This window comes from Pistacia vera, unplaced genomic scaffold (genome assembly GCF_008641045.1).
Source record: "Pistacia vera cultivar Batoury unplaced genomic scaffold, PisVer_v2 Contig891, whole genome shotgun sequence".
NCBI lineage: Eukaryota > Viridiplantae > Streptophyta > Magnoliopsida > Sapindales > Anacardiaceae > Pistacia > Pistacia vera.
In genome coordinates, this window is record NW_022196769.1 from 108,180 (window position 1) to 126,973 (window position 18,794).

Here is an 18,794-nt window from a genome sequence, read left to right on the forward strand (position 1 = left end):
AGTTCAGCTCCTATCCCTTTTTTTTGTGATAACCAGTCAGCCTTGTATATAGCCTCTAATCCCATGTTTCATGAACGTACCAAACATATTGACATTGATTGTCATATTGTTCGCGAGAAGATACAAGCTGGTCTTATTCAAACTAAATATATTCCTAGTAATGAGCAGAGGGCTGATATCCTTATTAAATCTCTTGGCAGTCATTTACATCATCATTTCCTTTCCAAGATGGGAGTGCTTAATCTTTATCACTCACCACCTTGAGGGGGGGTATTGAAGATATATCAGTTTCAGCTTCAGTCCAGCACATTAGTTTGACTTCCAGCTCAACATACTAATTTGTAGAATTGGTTAAAATTGTTGTGTTAGTTTACTGGTGTAATAGTTTGTTACGGTTAATCATAGTCAGTTGAGCTGAGTTAGTACTCAAGTAAAGTGTACCCCATTTATTTGTAATTTTTCCAGATCTTGAATGAAATTCTTCTTCATTGAACTCTCTATAGAAAAGTTAATAAAGATATTTAGGTACTCAAAATTTTCCAGCTGCCTTGGATGTTCTCATCGTCTCAGATAGTAATTGAAAGGATGAAGGAATGAATTTGCTGTGATTTTTGTTATTATAGAGTGGGAAAGGTTGAACAATTTTCTAGTTCCAGTAACTTATCTTCCCACTGTCTTACTCCCCGGATCTCCCTATAAGCGGCCAAAATTTTAGATTGATGCAATTGAAGTTGATGACTTTCCCTGTCCCCTGTATAGACCAAAATAAATCATCCTACCCAATCTATCTTCTTTTGCTCTCAGCTTTCAGGACACGTTACGTTCATCTCATCTCATATAGCTAGCATCATATCGATGTCAGCACCAGTTTGACGATGAGAATTATAGTTAAGGAAATCATGAGGCAATTATTTTTATTATCTATACATGCATAAACATTACACTTTCAGAACTGAGTTAAGAAGAGAACCAACTTATCTTGGAGCATTTACCTTCTCAGACCAGACTTCCTTTCTCACAGGGAATCTTCCCACTAGTTAGTTTATGTAATGGTAACTGTCCTCTTGTAGCAAAGAAACTGAAGTCTAGACGCCCTAAAGCTAGTTTGGCATTGATCATCCACACCATTCTTTTTTATGAAGAAAAGCAGCATAACCCTTTTATCATCTGATGATTCCTCCTCATTATGAAGGGATGACACAGAGTTGTTATATCCTGCCTGCAAATCCAATCGTCTGACACTGAATGAGTGAAAATCGAAATTCATTGTAACTTTTCTTGATGTTGATGTGGTAACTTTGTGGCCGAATCAAGAGTTGATTGAGTGTGCATCCTTTGTTGGTAAGTACGCATAATTTATTTGGCGGAGAGAGAATTAGATGAGGTTGGGCATCGGTTTCCTCCCACGAATTTGTTCATTAGTGGACAGCATTTGCTTGGCAAAAAGAGCTGGGTTAGGTGAGGTTGGCATAGATTTTCTCCTTTGTTCAACTGTGGGCAGCATTTGCTGGGAAAGGAGAGAGTTAGCAGAGGTTGGAAAGGGTTTTCTCTTTTGAATGGTCTCTGATTCCTTAATGTCGACTACAACAGCATCAGATGTCAGAAAAGTCTTCGCCACAGATGCTGCATGCTCCAGACAACATCTAACCACCTGCTCCAACATCAAATGAAATAAGTATTCAAGTTAATTTATAAATTAAAAAAAGTGCAGATATGTACATTCAACATGCAGCCAAAGTCTTTGCATAATACTTGGGGAAGGCTTTATTTGCCTCAATTGAATTCTTAATGTAATTTCATAAAGCTTAAGCTATTCACTGCTGCAATAATTTGCGATTCTCGCATACAATCTACATATTGGAAGGTATACAGATTTTGATGTTAGAGCACTTCAAAGTCTTTTAAAGGTGCAACCATAAGGGGACCTAACATTACTTGTCCAACCCTTGTATTACTATGTCATAGGGCTAGCTATCTGTGCATTTTTTGCATAAATAATCTCATTTCTGATTACCTTAGACGGATCAATAATTCCTGCTGCCATCAAGTCTTCATAACAGTTTTTTGCAGCATTGTAACCGTACCTAGGATCATCATTAGATAGGACCTGCATAATGTAACAAGACACAACAGAGCATTTTGTTGCTATCAGATTCCACTGAAAGGAGGGGGAAAAAAACCAGAAATATTTTCGTATCTCATTTGATTGGTCAAAAGAAATGAAGTCATATGGTGCATGGATGTGCCGACCTTCTCAACAACAACATTGCCATTGACACCAGCATTTTTGGCTATTAATCTCGTGGGATAGCACAATGCTCTCTTGAAGATCTCAGCTCCAATCTGCATGGAATCCAAAGAAAGTAATCAGAATAATTTTAAAAGATCAATCAATTCAAGATTATACAAGTAATAGACTTAGAATTTTGAAACAAAATAGTGAATTAATTAATTACCACAGATTTTGAAAATTTTCGTTACTCTAAGTAACTCAAAAGATGATAAATCAACAATTTTCTTAGGCCTAAAGCTAATTAACTTGTATATTTTAGAATAATGACGGGAATATCTAGATTTAGAATGAGTAAAAGAAACTGGGAAGCGTGTTACCTTTTGTTCTTCATTTTCCAAAAGTTCTTTTATACTTTCCACCTTTGTCGATAGCCTCAAGAGGCTACAGCCACCACCTACTACAACACCTTCCTCAATTGCCGCCTGTAGTATGTGAAGTTAGAACTTAGAAGCTTACTAGTTGCTATTACTAATTTGGAAATCAAACACTTAACAAGAAAACCTAGTAAGTAGCTACCTTGGTTGCATTTAGAGCATCTTCAATTCTGAGTTGCTTATCCTTCAACTCAACTGCTGTTTGTGCTCCTACCTATTGTTTCAATGGAATGATGTGAAACACATCAACTTAAAAGGAAGTATGGTCTCAAGATTTCCACCGTATCAAGATGATAACTGTTATATATACTAGTCACCTGAAGAATAGCAATCCCGCCTGATAACCTTGCTATTCTTTCTTTCAGTATCTTTTTCTGGAAATTTTCTTCAGTATTCTGCAAAAAGAAATTGTAATATTGGTATCTGATAGAAAGCAACAATCAATTTAATTCCTCCAGTGTTGTCTTCCTAACCAGTAAATGGATCACATACAGCTTTAAGTCATACATAAAATTTATATGTTTATGGTGGTAAGAAATTGTCATTTAAGATTAAAGCATAATGGTTACATTGTGCTCCCCTCCCTTCCAGCAACATGATTCAAAGTTTTTTGAAGGGAAGTTTTCTTGTTCCAGAAGTGAGATATTTTTTCAGGTGGATGTGGAGAAATGGCGAACCGTAGGTAGGTTCCTAGCTATTATTATTATTGTTTGGGAAAATGAAATAGGGAATGAAGACATGACAACTTTACTTGCTTAGTTGAATCAGGTTTTAACAGAGCAAAATTGCATGCCACTGTGCTTAAGTTAATGAATGACTCCATTTGTGTGCTTCTGTTGAAGATTGCAAGTTTGCAACTGATGCTGCATTAGAACTTCTGAAAGCAAATTGGCCAAGTAAAGTATAGATTAAAGATATTAGAAGCACCTCAACTAGGCCTCGGATTTCAGATACCCTGTTCTCAAGAGCTGCTCGAGTGCTCCCATCTGTAACTATTAATGTAGAATCCTGGGTAATCACCACCTTAACAGCAGTACCCAGGACCTCCTTCCTAGCTTTATCTAGTGTCAGCCCCATCTCATCCCTGATCACAGTTCCTGCAAAAAATATAAATAAAAATGTAAAAGAGCGTAGTGCTATAATAAATCAAAAACAGTAAGGGGATTGAAGAAATCCATCAGAAAATACTGCTGTTTGAAGAATATAAATAAATTAAAAAATGATTCTCCAAATTCATTCTTATAACCAAATTCCCATGATTTAATCATCAAAACATCACAAGGTAACATAACAAGTCTTAGTTACGTTTAGTTTTGGGTACTGTTCCATTTTTTATCAAAATCAAAATGAGGTTCATACATTTGACATTAGATGTCTGAATAAATGCAAAGTATGCAGGTCAGGTGCATAATTTGGGAGACTGAAAAGTTAAAACTCCCTTCAATAAAATGGTAATACATATTTGCTTGCTGTTGTGACCGATAATTCAATATATCTAAAAATGCCAATGAAAAAGACACATCTAAATTTGGGAATCTAATCTACTACCTCCAGTCAAGACAGCAATGTCATCTAAGCAGTGGCTCTTCCGTTCACCAAAGGCAGGAGCTTTGATAGCTGCTGCTTTCAGCACACCTTTGAGTTTGTTCCTAATTAATAGAGCCAGGGCTGGCTGCTCAATGCCCTCTGCAACTATCACAACAGGATACTTCTCTTTCACTGCACTGTCCAGTATCTTAAACATGTCCTTTGGATTTGTGATTTTTTTGTCAACCAAAAGTAACTGCAACCAATGAATTTCACATCCTCTAATTACCCTAAAGAAAAAAATGCTGCACTATATAAAATTACAAGTTCATACCTTGCAATTGTGGAACTCCACTGTCATCTTTTGTCGATCTGTTACAAAATAAGGTGACAAATATCCACGATCAAAGTGCATTCCTTCTACAATTTGTAGACTGTTTTCAGCACACTTCCCTTTTTCAATTGTGACTACACCCTTTCTTCCCACTTGTTGAAGAGCATCAAAAATCATGTTACCTACTGTATAATCATTCCCTGCACTAACTGCAGCAACATCTGCAAGCTCATGATCCTCAACCTGCCAAAATTTGATTCCTCAAACAGTTGATTTCAAAAAAATAAAATAAAATTACAGCTATCTTACTCCTTGCAGTTTGTTGAATATACTTCTTGTTTGTTCCCAATGCTTTCTAAATTTTTTCAATCTGTTTTGGACCTTAAATTTTCTAAGCCAATTGAGAGAAGTAATCAACTTATGTACCTCTCTTGACATCAATTTGAGTTCAGAAACAAGGGCCTTTGAAGTCTTCTCAATCCCACGAGCAATTTGAACAGGATTCATGCCAGCTGCAATCACCTAAAGCAAAGCAACAAATTTTATTAAAATAATTGGCAAAGATTGACACGAAGAACTTCTCACTTATCAAATAGGAAAACAGAAAGTCTAATAAAAAATATTATCATCCTAAAAGATACTAAATCCCAAATTAGAAGCTCCTAAAGAAGGTAAACAACAGACTTCTTTTTCCTGAATAAAATTGGAGATAAACTTACAGCAGGCAAATAGCGGTATACGGCAAATAGCAGTATACAGCATATATGATATATTGGTCTTTGACCATCAAAATGAGGATTTATTTTGTTCGAAGTGAGTGTCTACTTGTGACTTACAGCAGACAGTTCATACCTTTACACCTTCAGTGATTAAACCCTGAGAAAGAATTATAGATGTAGTGCAACCATCACCAGCAAGGTCATTTGTTCTGGCACCAGCTTGTCTAACCAATTTAACTCCAACATTCTCCAAAGGGTCTTCCAATTCAATCTAAATTTAACAAGTTAGATGAGAAGTAATTAATTAAAAATGTCAAAATCATAAAGGAGAAATTTCCCCTCATTAATCACCTTATTCCTACCACTGTTTCAAGGCAGATCTATATGCCAACCTGAACGTTCAAATAAGGTTGAAAATTGTTATAATCTTTTAATCGTCTAGAAGAAATAGTTTTTCCATGGCTCTTAAGATGAAGAACCAAAACTTATTACCTGTTTTGACACAAGTTCTAATAGAAAGGTTACAATTAATAAAGAAAAAGTAAAAAACAAAAAACAAAAAAGAAGGAAACAAAGTGAGGAAGGGTGGTTTTGGATAAATTTAGGAGTAGTTTTGAGTGCTCTTTGCTCCACAATGGCCAACCATGATATATCATGGAGAATTCTTGAAAGTTGAAACTTATAATCAAATTTTAGGTATAAAATTTAGCCTAACTTGAATAAAAATTGGTGTTTTTGATTCATATTAAGACATGGAAGAATTTTGCATCACTTTGTACTGAAGGAGGCAAAAATTTGTAAAAGACCACACAAGCAGTAAGACACCGCCAAATCAAAGAAATTTACATGCCCTGTGATAGGTTGCTTCGATGATACTAGGGTTTATCATATATTTGCACAAAAATAGACCAAGTAGATAAATAAGCAGAGAACTGTTTGCTGATGGTCAGTAATAATTTTCATCCAAATTCTTTAGAAACTTTGAATAGCTTTTGGCATCGTTAATAGCAGGCTCCTAAGATGCAAAAAAACACTTTAATTTTTCAGTTCTATTCGAAGTTCGAGCGTGTGAATTCATCATCCTAGTAACCAAAATCCTAATTCCAATTAAGATGCATAACCAAGTACACAACATAAAATGGCGGAAACCAAAGAAATTAAAGTGCAATGTACTGAAATATTAGACTACAACACCTGTTTGAGAACAGTTTCTCCATCATTAACAATCTTGGGAGGTCCATACTTGTTCTGCAACACTACATTCCTTCCCTTTGGACCCAAAGTCACCCCTACAAGCTCTGCCACCAAGTCCACTCCTGTCTGCACCAATCAATAACACATTAACACAACACAACACAACCCAACAAAAATTAAAAAGAAGCATTGTCAAATGTGAAATGTAACCTGGAGTTTCTTAGTAGCAGAACCATCACGGTTAAAGTAAACCTCTTTGGCCATGGCTCTTGGGGTTAAAATGGAAGGTGAAGAAGAAGAATAAGAAGTCTCTTTGGGCAGTGTTGTATTGGTGAAAGATATTGCAGAAATTGGAGTTGGTGAACATGAACATGCCATGGTTGTTCCAACGAAATATCTGCTTAGTTTTTTTGGAGATTGGTTTCAAAGACAGTTGATTTCATATTCATATGTTTTGGATAAGAGAAAGAAAGAGAGATATTTAGCAGGAAAATTAAAAAAAAAAAAAAAAAATCTGGGAAGTTGTTTTGGCGCTATTCCGCCAGTAAACTGTATTTCAAGTCTTTGTAGACTGTTTTGGGCCTCTATCTGTACATCTGCCTTTGGGTTATCCAAATTCTTTGATAGTTATTGGATGAGTTTTCTTACATTTTTTAAGACAAATTATCTATAACAACTTTTTTACTTAAATTCAGACATTAATTATTAACCGTTTAATATATCAATCAAGAAACTGGAGAGGGAAGTTGAAGGTTATTACATCTTGCGTTAACTTGGAAATTTCTTTCAACTAATAAATTAATGACGATTAATTAGAATAAAATTTATGTTAATAGGATTGGCCCTTATGAGATGAGCCACCCCAACCCAGCACAACGTTAATTATTTATAGGCTATTCAACTTTAATATCATGAATCTTTTATAATATACTAACAATAGTTATATTAACACAAATTTAATTCCTTTTCTTGCTTTCTAGCATGGGATTAAAGGTATTCTGGAAAAAGCTAATGAAAATTCTGCCAAGTTAATCATTTTGAAGCATTAATCTTTAATTATTATAGAATTGTTGATGTTTTCACTTTTAGTTCTATCATTTTTATCCATTTTCAAACCATATTAATAAATACTAAAGTCATAATTTTATTTAGAGTAAACGACTTTTTCCCACTCAAGGTTTGCCTTAATGACACTTTCACACCAAAAAAATTTCAAACTACCATTTTCCCATCCAAAGTTAATATTCCGTTATTACTCAAAGCCGATTTTGATCGATACCGACAATGAAAATTCTTTCCGTCACCACCATTTGAACCTTCGGTCTCTTCTCTAAAAACCCCTCTTACTCGGATATCTGATTTCTCGCTAATTGTCAGCCACCATAAAGCTAAGGTTTTTTATTCTTAGCTGAGCTTCGGCTAATTCCGAAGGAAAATGTTCAATCGATCATTACCATTCAATCAACCGGCCTCCACTTTACAAAACCGCTCTTACCTTAGCTCCTGATAACTCGTCGAATGCCAGTCGAGGAAGTGAAATGTATTTTGGGTATTAACGAAATATAAACTTTGGATGGGAAAGTGGTATTTTTGAAACTTTTTGGGTGGGAAAGTATCATTAAGGCAAAGCTTGGGCGGGAAAGTTTACTCTCTCATTTAAGCATGCAATTTAATTTCCAAAAAGAAAAAAATTATTATATATAGAGATATTATTATACAATAAGTGGTGGAAAGAAACGTTACTGTAACTGATGAAACACGCAGTCTAAATTATAAGAAGTGTAGAATGTGTAGTGCAGGAGAAGATTGGAAACAAAATCGAGGCATGACAAAGAAGCGCATTATATCACAATCCCCAAACAATCTTTATCAAAAACCAAAATCTCCTTTTTGCTGTCTTTATTGCATGTATAATGGTCTAATTTTTATCCCTTTTTCTGTGTTTCTTTTTCTTCTTTTTTTGTGGGGAAAAAAATAAGCTGAGCAGAAAATAAAGATTTTGATTTTGATGAACACTTCAAACTCAATACACTGTGTAACTATAGGATAATATATGCTATTTAAACTATCAAATGCACTGTCAAAAATTAACTGAGAGGAAGAACCCAACAAATGATTCCCATAATTGAACTATATACATAAACGCATTTTAATTTTGTGTAATAAAGGCAATAAAAGTATATCAAATCTTCCTCACGATACAAAAGTGTTTTGATCAAAATCCAATCTCAAAAGTTGTGAATCTCATATGTGATTCTTCACTCATGATAGCAGGATAATGAAAATAGAATCCATGTGTGATGTTATCATTTGTAATATAAATTTTGGAAACATAATCATTCAATTCTACCTCTTAAGTTCAACAATATCCCAGATTTGCTGCTTTACTTTAGAAATTAATTCAACCTTATGTACAAACTGCTACCTTCTCTATCAAAATTAAGCTTGCCAAAATTACAACTACAATACCAACTAACTTTAGCAACAAAAAAACTAATCAAATAAGGAACCTCATAATCACTATTCAACTTCTTCCTCTTCTACTTTTCCTGGATGCAATCTCTTCTTCCCACTGAGAGCAACCCCAAAGAGCTTCAAAGTACTCTTGGGTTCCTCAGTTACAGTCACTGAAGATGACTTAACCACGCCTTGATTTACAGTAACCAGTTCTCTGAGCCTAGGTTCTGCATAATTTTGAACCGTTGATCTTTGAGCATAGTCATACGGAACAACTGGTTTTACATGATTCTGAATGAAGAAGATAATGTCATTGTAGAGTTTCTTCATGTGAGTGAGTTCAGATAAAAGCACGTAGTTCCTTCTGCGCAAACGTTGATTATCTTCAGTGAGTGCTGTCAGAATATCGGTCGGAGGTTTATAATTTGGTGATGGCAAAGGAGAGTCTACCCAACAAAAATTTTCCTGATCGGGTAATTGGAGAAAATGAGTTGGATTTTCATGGTAGTTTACTTGTTGGTGATAATTATGATTCTGGGGAGTTTTTCTTCTGTGAATCTCTGATAGTAAATGCTTCGCTCCTTTTCTGAAATATTCATTTACAAACTCCCATCTATCTGCAACTATCTTTCTGAAACCCTGAAAATGTATATAGTAATTAACCATTAATTAAGAAAATATAGCAAGAATGGAAGTTGCCATATTGAGTTTAAAAAAGAAAAAAAGAAACTCATGTTAATTTCAAATGAATGAATGCAAAAGTAGAGATATAGTGGAGAATATATAAAGATAGCTGTATAAAAGACTAATAATTCTTACATAGGTGTTAAGCTGCCTAACGAAGCTTGAGAAATTGTTGTGCTTGAAGTAGTTGGGAAGAAGATCTCTAGCAAATTCAGGAGGTCTCCAAACAACAAAAGTGGTTTCATCTGCACCCCAAGACACAATGTGGTCAGTGAGAGGATCATCAACAAGTTGGTATGTTTTTGTAAGAAACGGAGCAGGAACTGTCTTCTGAGACTCCACTGAGAACACCATTTCTTCACACCTACCAGTACTTTCAGCTGTGAAAGCCATTACTATTAATTTGATAATTTAAAGAAGGAAACGATATATGCTTCTTCAAGTACTTATTCTGAAACTAAAATATATTTAACTCCAAATAGTTGAATTAAACCTTCTCTCTCTCTCTCTCTCTCTCTCTCTCTCTCTTTCCACCTCTCACTATCTCATTATAATTTTCTAACTTTATGAAACAGAAACATATGACCATGTCACTAAATTAAATAAAAGCTCTTCTTTTCACTGTTTTCTAACCCTAAGAAGCATATGACTATGTCAGTAAATAAATTAATAATGAATAATGTGTTGAATTACTTTAATGATGTTAATAATTAAGATCCAATGAGATATTAATTATCTGTTGATTGTTCCTTTGGCAACTACTAGTAGTAGTAGTGGGTTGATGCAGCTTAATTGATAAAATCATACATTTAATCAACTTTTTCCTTGATGATCAGGGTGCTCCAATCCTTTGGTATTTTGTGGTGATCACAGTTCTGTCCTTTTATGCTAAAGGGTTGTGCCAGTTTTCAGTTCAGTGTACTCAAATGAGAAGCAGCTGATGCTTCTACTGTTCATAGAGAAAACAAAATTTTGGAAAAGCTTTTGAGTTTTGAGTGCCAAAATTATAAGCGGCTAACAAGCCTTTAAACAAATTAAGATCTTAATTTGGGGTTTTGCTAAATATATTGTTGTGATAGTTTCCAAGATTTTCTAATCTAGAAAGAGCTGAAAGCCGGAAGCTTGTGATAACATCATTTGCTCATTCAAAGCTTACTTTGACAGTCATATATGACGAAAAGCCCTAACTCAAGAAAAAAAATATTAACATTGGTAATTGAAAAAACTCCACACATATAGCTGCAGTGATCATTAGAGTCACCATACAATAGGTTCTTAAGAAATAAAAAAAATTAAATAAATCACATTGATGAATGACAACTTTTTCATTCGTTTTTAATTTTATGCATTCTATTAACTGGAGCATGAACTTATTCTTCTATAATTAATGACCTTCTTGGGAGAGCATTACTATAAGAATATGTTTTTAGTTAATTAATTAAGTCGAATAGCACAATTACATCCCCATTTCACATTCCAATGTTGTTTATCCACAAGAGGAGTAACGTAAAGCATAATTGTCAATGGATAAAATTATGCAATAAATTGATATAATACTGGAGACCTGGTCACTGAAAGAGAAAGAGAGAAACATGCAGAGACATATAAAAACATATGGTTTCTTGTTTTTTTTTTTTATGGAAGGGGATCTGAAAGGGCGTGCATGATTCTGACATTTATCTCCCAAACTTAAGCTGCAGATTTTAAAAATTGAATACATCCTGTTCCTAAGATGTTGAATAGAAGAAAATTTTGGAATTAGAATATGATTATTAAGTAATCAATTATTCGTTCCACTCAAGTAATCAGTTTCTACTGTTTATATATAACGTTTTAAGTCACGGGTGTGCCTTGGAATTTACAAAGCAATAAATCAACAAAAGGACAAGAATGTTCCTAGCTACTTCCGACTAAAATAAATAATATCATAATCCACGGCTAAATTTAGGTCAAACAATGTGAAATTTGTGTTCGTGATCAACGATAGAACTCCTCTTTCTAATGAAGAATTGTTAAATATGGAAGCTTGAAACAGCATCGTTTAAGTAACACTAATACGGCGTCGTTTTAGGCGTATTAATTTGGGCAAATGCAGACCACATGATTCGTTTCAGATTGAACGGCCAGGATCACTCACAGAGTCAAACCATATATAAGCGCATGATTCATTCAGTCTTGAGAAAAGAGAAAACGACAGTGGCTAGGGTTATATTGAGTTGGTTATTTTCTCTGTGTTAGGGTTGAGATTTCATTCCAGATTGTGAGTATCAGTCGAGTGATTAGGGGCTTTAATCATTCAGGTGAGAGTGTTGTTCTCTCGGGTTTGGGATATTCATAGGGTATCTTGTAAGGCTGAATGCTGTTGTAAACGGGTAGATCTGGTGAGTGTTGAATCTGTGTAATCTTGACTGGTTTCTGGTAATCGAAGTGCAGTGTTTTCACTTTAGTTCTATCATTTTTATCCATTTTCAAACCATATTAATAAATACTAAAGTCATAATTTATTTAGAGTGAAACGACTTTTTCCCACTAAGGTTTGCCTTAATGACACTTTCACACCAAAAAAATTTCAAAATACCATTTTCCCACCAAAGTTAATATTCCGTTATTACTCAAAGCCGATTTGATCGATACCGACAATGAAAATTCTTTCCGTCACCACCATTTGAACTTCGGTCTCTTCTCTAAAAACCCCTCTTACTCGGATATCTGATTTCTCGCTAATTGTCAGCCACCATAAGCTAAGGTTTTTTATTCTTAGCTGAGCTTCGGCTAATTCCGAAGGAAAATGTTCAATCGATCATTACCATTCAATCAACCGGCCTCCACTTTACAAAACCGCTTTACCTTAGCTCCTGATAACTCGTCGAATGCCAGTCGAGGAAGTGAAATGTATTTGGGGTATTAACGAAATATAAACTTTGGATGGGAAAGTGGTATTTTTGAAACTTTTTGGGTGGGAAAGTATCATAAGGCAAAGCTTGGGCGGGAAAGTTTACTCTCTCATTTAAGCATGCAATTTAATTCCAAAAAGAAAAAAATTATTATATATAGAGATATATTATACAATAGTGGTGGAAAGAAACGTTACTGTAACTGATGAAACACGCAGTCTAAATATAAGAAGGTGTAGAATGTGTAGTGCAGGAGAAGATTGGAAACAAAATCGAGGCATGACAAAGAAGCGCATTATATCACAATCCCCAAACAATCTTTATCAAAAACCAAAATCTCCTTTTTGCTGTCTTTATTGCATGTATAATGGTCTAATTTTTATCCCTTTTTCTGTGTTTCTTTTTCTTCTTTTTTTGTGGAGAAAAAAATAAGCTGAGCAGAAAATAAAGTTTTGATTTTGATGAACACTTCCAACTCAATACACCTGTGTAACTATAGGTAATATATGCTATTTAAACTATCAAATGCACTGTCAAAAATTAACTGAGAGGGAGAACCCAACAAATGATTCCCATAATTGAACTATATACATAAACGTATTTTAATTATGTGTATAAAGGCAATAAAGTATATCAAATCTTCCTCACGATACAAAAGTGTTTTGATCAAAATCCAATCTCAAGTTGTGAATCTCATATGTGATTCTTCACTATGATAGCAGGATAATGAAAATAGAATCCATGTGTGATGTTATCATTGTAATATAAATTTTGGAAACATAATCATTCAATTCTACCCTTAAGTTCCACAATATCCCAGATTTGCTGCTTTACTTTAGAAATTAATTCAACCTTATGTACAAACTGTACCTTCTCTATTAAAATTAAGCTTGCCAAAATTACAACAACAATACAAATTAGCAACAAAAAAACTAATCAAATAAGGAACTCATAACATATTCAACTTCTTCCTCTTCTACTTTTCCTGGATGCAATCTCTTCTTCCCACTGAGAGCAACCCCAAAGAGCTTCAAAGTACTCTGGGTTCCTCAGTTACAGTCACTGAAGAGACTTAACCACGCCTTGATTTACAGTAACCAGTTCTCTGAGCCTAGGTTCTGCATATTTTGAACCGTTGATCTTTGAGCATAGTCATACGGAACAACTGGTTTACAATGATTCTGAATGAAGAAGAAATGTCATTGTAGAGTTTCTTCATGTGAGTGAGTTCAGATAAAAGCACGTAGTTCCTTTGCGCAAACGTTGATTATTTCAGTGGTGTGCTGTCAGAATACGGTCGGAGGTTTATAATTTGGTGATGGCAAAGGAGAGTCTACCCAACAAAAATTTCCTGATCGGGTAATTGGAGAAAATGAGTTGGATTTTCATGGTAGTTACTTGTTGGTGATAATTATGATTCTGGGGAGTTTTTCTCTGTGAATCTCTGATAGTAAATGCTTCGCTCCTTTTCTGAAATATTCATTTACAAACTCCCATCTGCTTAGTTTTTTTGGAGATTGGTTTCAAAGACAGTTGATTTCATATTCATATGTTTTGGATAAGAGAAAGAAAGAGAGATATTTAGCAGGAAAAAAAAAAAAAAATTCTGGGAAGTTGTTTTGGCGTTATTCCGCTAGTAAACTGTATTTCAAGTCTTTGTAGACTGTTTTGGGCCTCTCTTTGTACCACTGTTTTAAAACCCGAACAAGAGAGGGCAACTCGTTCTGTTGCTCGGGTCACGGTTCAACCGGCCCAACCAGTTGGCCGGTGATGTCATCACACAGTATGATAATGTCAGCACATTTAAAAAAACCTATTTAAAATCGATAATTTGTGTAAATAATAACCAGTTATTAGAGAAATTAAAATATGGCAAAATACCCAAAAAGAAAAATTAAAAAAACCATTGGATTCTAAAATACGTCTCACTACCACTAAATCAAAATCCCCAATTCCCTTTCAAATAACAAACCATAACCACCACCACTCACAACTCCATTGCCAATCTCAACCATTGTCTATCCTCTTCCACCACCACTCTCAGTCGAAATCCCCATTTCCCTCACAGCGAAATGAGAAGGAAGAGAATAAAACTACTCTCAACCGCTGCTGTCCCCTCCCTTCCCAATCAGTCACACCACCGTCCTCTTCCTTCACAGCAAATGATGCCACTGTCCACTCCCTTTTACTGTGAGTGACGCTATCATTCTCTTCCCTCGCCGTGAGCAATGTCGTTGTCCTCTCCCCTTGCAGTGAACGACGTCGTCGTGCTCTACCTTCACTATGAGAGACGCCACAACACTGTCGCCCTTTACCCCTCCTCAGCTCGATTTCCGGCGAGGGAGGAAGATGTTGTCGATTTCCGGCGAGGGAGTTCAGTTGTGATTTGGTTTATGCCGAATGGTTGTGATTTCAGACTTAAGGAGTGGAGTTGATTGCAATTTGAGTGGGATTTCAGAGAGAAATTTTTGAAGACAAGTTGAGAAATTTGAGAAATTTTAGTAGAGAAACTAAGAAAGAGAAGAAGCTAAGAAACAGAGAAAGGAAATCAGTGGAATGGGCTGCGCGATAGTGCGTTTGCGTAGGGTTAGGGGTATTTGAAATCATACCGGTTTATCCGCCGATCCGGTTGGACTGGCGGTTCATTGACTTTATCTGAGTTTTGACCGAGTTAAAGCGGTTTAATGCATAATAACGGGTTTAATGTTGACTCGAACTGGACACGTGACCAGTTCCCGATCTAACCGGTTGGACAGGCCAGTCCGATCCGGTTTTTAAAACAATTCTTTGTACATCTGCCTTTGGGTTATCCAAACTCTTTGATAGTTATTGGATGAGTTTTCTTACATTTTTTAAGATAAATTATCTATAACAACCTAATTTTTTTTACGTAAATTCAGACATTAATTATTAACCGTGTAATATATCAATCAAGAAACTGGAGAGGGAAGTTGAAGGTTATTACATCTTGCGTTAACTTGGAAATTTCTTTCAACTAATAAATTAATGACGATTAATTAGAATAAAATTTATGTTAATAGGATTGGCCCTTATGAGATGAGCCACCCCAACCCAGCACAACGTTAATTATTTATAGGCTATTCAACTTTAATATCATGAATCTTTTATAATATACTAACAATAGTTATATTAACACAAATTTAATTCCTTTTCTTGCTTTCTAGCATGGGATTAAAGGTATTCTGGAAAAAGCTAATGAAAATTCTGCCAAGTTAATCATTTTGAAGCATTAAATCTTTAATTATTATAGAATTGTTGATGTTTTCACTTTTAGTTCTATCATTTTTATCCATTTTCAAACCATATTAATAAATACAAAGTCATAATTTTATTTAGAGTAAACGACTTTTTCCCACTCAAGGTTTGCCTTAATGACACTTTCACACCAAAAAAATTTCAAACTACCATTTTCCCATCCAAAGTTAATATTCCGTTATTACTCAAAGCCGATTTTGATCGATACCGACAATGAAAATTCTTTCGTCACCACCATTTGAACCTTCGGTCTCTCTCTAAAAACCCCTCTTACTCGGATATCTGATTTCTCGCTAATTGTCAGCCACCATAAAGCTAAGGTTTTTTATTCTTAGCTGAGCTTCGGCTAATTCCGAAGGAAAATGTTCAATCGATCATTACCATTAATCAACCGGCCCCACTTTACAAAACCGCTCTTACCTTAGCTCCTGATAACTCGTCGAATGCCAGTCGAGGAAGTGAAATGTATTTTGGGTATTAACGAAATATAAACTTTGGATGGGAAAGTGGTATTTTTGAAACTTTTTGGGTGGGAAAGTATCATTAGGCAAAGCTTGGGCGGGAAAGTTTACTCTCTCATTTAAGCATGCAATTTAATTTCCAAAAGAAAAAAATTATTATATATAGAGATTATTATATACAATAAGTGGTGGAAAGAAACGTTACTGTAACTGATGAAACACGCAGTCTAAATTATAAGAAGTTAGAATGTGTAGTGCAGGAGAGATTGGAAACAAAATCGAGGCATGACAAAGAAGCGCATTATATCACAATCCCCAAACAATCTTTATCAAAAACCAAAATCTCCTTTTTGCTGCTTTATTGCATGTATAATGGTCTAATTTTTATCCCTTTTTCTGTGTTTCTTTTTCTCTTTTTTTGTGAGAAAAAAAATAGCTGAGCAGAAAATAAAGATTTGATTTTGATGAACACTTCAAACTCAATACACTGTGTAACTATAGGATAATATATGCTATTTAACTATCAAATGCACTGTCAAAAATTAACTGAGAGGAAGAACCCAAACAATGATTCCCATAATTGAACTATATACATAAACGTATTTTAATTATGTGTAATAAAGGCAATAAAAGTATATCAAATCTTCCCACGATACAAAAGTGTTTTGATCAAAATCCAATCTCAAAAGTTGTGAATCTCATATGTGATTCTTCACTCATGATAGCAGGATAATGAAAATAGAATCCATGTGTGATGTTATCATTTGTAATATAAATTTTGGAAACATAATCATTCAATTCTACCTCTTAAGTTCAACAATATCCCAGATTTGCTGCTTTACTTTAGAAATTAATTCAACCTTATGTACAAACTGCACCTTCTCTATTAAAATTAAGCTTGCCAAAATTACAACAACAATACTAACTTAGCAACAAAAAAACTAATCAATAAGGAACCTCATAATCACTATTCAACTTCTTCCTCTTCTACTTTTCTGGATGCAATCTCTTCTTCCCACTGAGAGCACCCCAAAGAGCTTCAAAGACTCTTGGGTTCCTCAGTTACAGTCACTGAAGATGACTTAACCACGCCTTGATTTACAGTAACCAGTTCTCTGAGCCTAGGTTCTGCATAATTTTGAACCGTTGATCTTTGAGCATAGTCATACGGAACAACTGGTTTTACATGATTCTGAATGAAGAAGATAATGTCATTGTAGAGTTTCTTCATGTGAGTGAGTTCAGATAAAAGCACGTAGTTCCTTCTGCGCAAACGTTGATTATCTTCAGTGAGTGCTGTCAGAATATCGGTCGGAGGTTTAATTTGGTGATGGCAAAGGAGAGTCTACCCAACAAAAATTTTCCTGATCGGGTAATTGGAGAAAATGAGTTGGATTTTCATGGTAGTTTACTTGTTGGTGATAATTGATTCTGGGGAGTTTTTCTTCTGTGAATCTCTGATAGTAAATGCTTCGCTCCTTTTCTGAAATATTCATTTACAAACCCCATCTATCTGCAACTATCTCTGAAACCCTGAAAATGTATATAGTAATTAACCATTAATTAAGAAAATATAGCAAGAATGGAAGTTGCCATATTGAGTTTAAAAAAAGAAAAAGAAACTCATGTTAATTTCAAATGAATGAATGCAAAAGTAGAGATATAGTGGAGAATATATAAAGATAGCTGTATAAAAGACTAATATTCTTACATAGGTGTTAAGCTGCCTAACGAAGCTTGAGAAATTGTTGTGCTTGAAGTAGTTGGGAAGAAGATCTCTAGCAAATTCAGGAGGTCTCCAAACAACAAAAGTGGTTCATCTGCACCCCAAGACACAATGTGGTCAGTGAGAGGATCATCAACAAGTTGATGTTTTTTGTAAGAAACGGAGCAGGAACTGTCTTCTGAGACTCCACTGAGAACACCATTTCTTCACACTACCAGTACTTTCAGCTGTGAAAGCCATTACTATTAATTTGATAATTTAAAGATGGAAACGATATATGCTTCTTCAAGTACTTATTCTGAAACTAAAATAATTTAACTCCAAATAGTTGAATTAAACCTTCTCTCTCTCTCTCTCTCTCTCTCTCTCTCTTTCCACCTCTCACTATCCATTATAATTTTCTAACTTTATGAAACAGAAACATATGACCATGTCACTAAATTAAATAAAAGCTCTTCTTTTCACTGTTTTCTAACTCTAAGAAGCATATGACTATGTCAGTAAAAAATTAATAATGAATAATGTGTTGAATTACTTTAATGATGTTAATAATTAAGATCAATGAGATATTAATTATCTGTGATTGTTCCTTTGGCAACTACTAGTAGTAGTAGTGGGTTGATGCAGCTTAATTGATAAAATCATACATTTAATCAACTTTCCTTGATGATCAGGGTGCTCCAATCCTTGGTATTTTGTGGTGATCACAGTTCTGTCCTTTTATGCTAAAGGGTTTGTGCCAGTTTTCAGTTCAGTGTACTCAAATGAGAAGCAGCTGATGCTTCACGTTCATAGAGAAAACAAAATTTTGAAAACTTTTGAGTTTTGAGTGCCAAAATTATAAGCGGCTAACAA

General features: G+C 34.7%; 2 protein-coding genes and 1 pseudogene across 2 annotated transcripts; all 3 read right to left on the reverse strand.

Moving 5' to 3' along the window:
• Positions 1 to 882: 882 nt before the first annotated feature.
• On the reverse strand, positions 883 to 6,879 carry LOC116119526 (chaperonin 60 subunit beta 4, chloroplastic-like). The gene is made up of 13 exons (XM_031405467.1): positions 6,652 to 6,879; positions 6,442 to 6,567; positions 5,381 to 5,518; positions 4,955 to 5,050; positions 4,529 to 4,771; positions 4,216 to 4,450; positions 3,595 to 3,764; positions 2,985 to 3,062; positions 2,810 to 2,881; positions 2,611 to 2,715; positions 2,251 to 2,343; positions 2,015 to 2,107; positions 883 to 1,651 (listed from the first exon to the last, which is right to left on the reverse strand). Exons 1-13 carry the CDS (start codon positions 6,817 to 6,819, stop codon positions 1,376 to 1,378), a joined length of 1,893 nt encoding a protein of 630 aa, XP_031261327.1. The 5' UTR covers positions 6,820 to 6,879; the 3' UTR covers positions 883 to 1,375.
• Positions 6,880 to 8,961: 2,082 nt separating this feature from the next.
• Positions 8,962 to 9,975, reverse strand: LOC116119509 (heat stress transcription factor B-4b-like). Its single transcript, XM_031405452.1, has 2 exons — positions 9,718 to 9,975; positions 8,962 to 9,537 (listed from the first exon to the last, which is right to left on the reverse strand). Exons 1-2 carry the CDS (start codon positions 9,973 to 9,975, stop codon positions 8,962 to 8,964), a joined length of 834 nt encoding a protein of 277 aa, XP_031261312.1.
• A 7,277-nt stretch (positions 9,976 to 17,252) lies between these two features.
• On the reverse strand, positions 17,253 to 18,141 carry LOC116119510 (annotated as a pseudogene).
• Positions 18,142 to 18,794: the final 653 nt, after the last annotated feature.